This window comes from Pteropus vampyrus, unplaced genomic scaffold (assembly GCF_000151845.1).
Source record: "Pteropus vampyrus isolate Shadow unplaced genomic scaffold, Pvam_2.0 Scaffold286, whole genome shotgun sequence".
NCBI classification, from domain to species: Eukaryota; Metazoa; Chordata; class Mammalia; order Chiroptera; family Pteropodidae; genus Pteropus; species Pteropus vampyrus.
The window spans coordinates 951,766-955,096 of record NW_011889067.1 but is presented as its reverse complement, the minus strand read 5'-3'; the positions used below and the strand labels follow the sequence as shown (position 1 = coordinate 955,096).

Sequence of the window (3,331 nt, the reverse complement as noted above, 5' to 3'; positions counted from 1 at the left end):
CACATAGCTGTTGGTGTGTGGCTGTTGGTGCTGGGATGGCTCACACAGAAGGCCCGGGAAGCTGGGCTTGCGAGATGCCCTCATATGGCTCCCGTCTGTCCACGTGCAGGGCCGACCCCGGTGCCATTCTGAGATTCTGATCCTGGTTCCCTCTCGGCAGTGATCCCAACTTTGCCCACTGTCATTCTATAGACACGGCACACCCGCCGCAGGCCTGGAGAGCATGCGGCCGGGCCTGACCTCATCACCCGCTCACACGGCGTTGCCCACTCTAGCTCGATGCTGGAACTCCAAAGGCAAGCCAGGCCTGGTCCCCAGTCCTCGAGGAATGCGGTCTCTGGGGGGCCCCATGCACAGAAAGGGATCCACACAACTCCTTACAGGTCAGGCAACGCCAGGTGACGCACTATAGTGTTCCCGCCCGCCTGTGTCTTTAGCAGCAGCTGGGACTGACAATGTGAAGTATTTTCTCTGCAAAGGGGAAATGTCTCAATGTTTTAGGAAGGATGAAGAATAGAGACAAGCACAGATTCGTTCTGTGACGAGCAGGCACAGACTGCTCTCAGGAGAAGGAGAGGCCTTCCACGCGTCCTTCCCCAAGTAAATGTGCCAAATGGTTGGACGGGGCAGAGGAGCTTGCCGTGCCCTGTGTGGAATGACAGCTGCTTACGCTGCTGGCTGCACCTCCTCCCGTCACAGAGCCTGTGCTCTGCGGGCTGCCCACAGTTGACTCAGCAGCTGAGGTTGCGGTGCCTTTGCTCACGACAACCTCTAAGTCCCTTCCACACAAGCAGTTTGTTACTGGAGCACGACTCCTTCACAACAACCCGTGTCTTACCACCCTGCCTGCTTAGATAGAAAACCAGTTCTTGCATCTGTTTAACGTGTTGGCCAGACCAGCCATTCAACCTGAATACCCTGCCTGCACGACGTGGCATCAGGGCGTGCTCCTCCACGAGCCAGGGAAGCCTGCTCCAACCCAAAGGGCTGGGAGCTGGCGTCCGATGAACTGGGAGCAAGCACCAGCTGCCAGGCCAGGTCACTGCCTCTCCTTGACCTCGGCTGTAAAATGAGGACTCTGGGCTCCCGCCCCGAGTAGGAGGAAGGGCTGTGGCAACTGGAAGGAAGAAACAGAGGCTCACGGGGCCAAGCCACCTCTGTCTGCAGGATCCATGACGCTGTGAGCACATGGATCCATGACGCTGTGAGCACATATGAGGACATGCTTAGAGAACACAGGCCGAGGAGAGAGTCTGGCCTTAGAACAGGGCACCTTGTCCAGAGATCTGGAGGCACCAGTGGGCTCTCACACCTTTTCTGGGGGTTCTCCAACAGAGGCTTCCGAGCCTTCTGCCTCATGGCTTGGGCTTGTGGAGGGGGAAACCAATAAGCAGGCCCGATTCTATTACCCAGACCCCAGCTCCCCTGCTTCCGACTGCCCAGAAGCGCTGACCTAGGGCAGGGGGCAGGGCAGACTGCAGGTGGGTGAGGAGGCCAGTCAGAAGTCTAGTCTTAGCACAACTGTGCCAAGACAAAAGTTATGGAGTTATGGTTTTGAAACAAAACATTAGGCATGAATGTGAGACACCAAATACAGATTCCACTGACCAACTAGAAAAGAACTCACTCTATGCCATCTCTCTCTCTCTCTTTTTAGCCCAGGTGATTGGAAAAGGAAAATAAAGAGGTGGTTTTGAGGAGAAATAGGGAATTCAGCTTCAGATACTTTGAATTTCACCAGACAGCAGATAATCCATGTAAATATATCCAGCAGGATAAATACAGTTTAAAAACAGAAACAAATGATAAAGTATCAAGTCAACTTTTTTTTCTTTTGCAAACCTGGTGATACTTCTATCAATACCTCTTTTTTATTCCGCTCCCATAATAACGTGGCAAAAAATATCGAGGAAGGCAGTAGTACAGTGAAAATACTAGGGAAAAATTATTTGAAGAAATACTCCAAAACCATCCACTAAAATTCAATTCCCATGCCTAATAACACCAAAACCAGACTAGCTATAATACCCACTGCTGGCATTTTCAGACACATGGGAAGAAAGACCTCTTTGGAAAGCAATTTGGCAATATCCATCAAGAGCCCTAAAATGGTAATGTCTTGACCCAGCATACTACTTCCAGGAATCTAACCTAAGGAAATAATCAAGAGAAAGCAATAGGTGTGTGATGATCAAATGAGGGTAGCTGTTGCTCGAAGATGCTCATTATATATAATACTAAAAAAATCCTGAAGGGAAAGATGAGAACATTATAGGGCCTTGGTGGGATTATTACACAGGCATTGAAATACTAGCTATAAAAACAATGTGGTAACAGGGAATTTTTTTTTTTCCCATTTGCCATAATTTTAAATGAAAAAAAAAAAAAAAGCAGGATGTGTGAGTTCACGGACATTATAATAATGACATCCGTGTTAAGGCAGCAGGATGTGGGGTGCGTTCTTTCCCCTCCACTCTTCAAACATATTCAATTGCTTTAGATGCAAAATAAATGGCTGGGAATGTCCAAAGCGGCAGGTGGGGTGGTACCTTGGCTCCATCCACACTGATGATCCGATAGCTGTTCCTGGTGACATCGTAGAAGTAGGAAACGGTGACCGCCTGCTTGCTCGCAGGCACCCAGTTCTTCTTGGTGCTGGGGTCGATCTGGAAGACGTGCGCCCGGGTGGTGAAGACAGGCTGTTCCCTGGAAGACAGAAGACGCTGTGTGAGTCGGTGGAACGTGACTTTATGTATAATTTACGGTTTCTAAGCCACCTACTGCCCCCAAAGATGTTAATGGCTTAAAGGGGAAGATACGTTTGCATGAGGACGATTAAAATAAGAAAAGCAAAGAGAGGAGAAAAAGAGAAGCCAGCGGGGTAGTTACTGGAACCCAACATCCTGAGGCTGTGGAGCAACTGGACTAATAAGCAATTTGCTTAAAACAACCCCTTCGCTGAGTTTTTGCATCCTGTGAAGTGTCCTCTTCTTTTTCTAACGTCCTGTTGGCATTTTCAGAGTTTTGCAACAAATTCATTTTGGGAGATTCCGCAATAAGTTCAGGATTTTGCAAACCATTTACAACTTCCTATTATATTTCCATTAAGTATTTCTCAAATTCACAGCATTTTATGAATGATGCATTCATTCATAATTGACCAAGCTTTAAAGTTTTATGTTTCCAACGTATAAACCTGTTGAGTTTTATGTAAAATTCATCAAAGCTATCTCTTTTGCTATTCTTGCATCTGTATTGTTGCTATTTCACTCCACGTGCTTAAAAATTCTTAATGTGATTATTAATCAAGTTAGCACATCATCTATGTTTC

At 47.6% G+C, this 3,331-nt stretch overlaps 1 protein-coding gene across 1 annotated transcript in view; it reads right to left on the bottom strand.

The window, feature by feature from the left end:
* Positions 1–3,331, bottom strand: part of HOMER2 (homer scaffolding protein 2) — an 81,338-nt gene that overhangs the window by 29,909 nt on the left and 48,098 nt on the right. Inside the window, exon 2 of the mRNA XM_023520981.1 lies at positions 2,484–2,706. Coding sequence (XP_023376749.1) covers positions 2,484–2,706 — 223 coding nt within the window. The remainder of the gene's footprint in view (positions 1–2,483; positions 2,707–3,331) is intronic.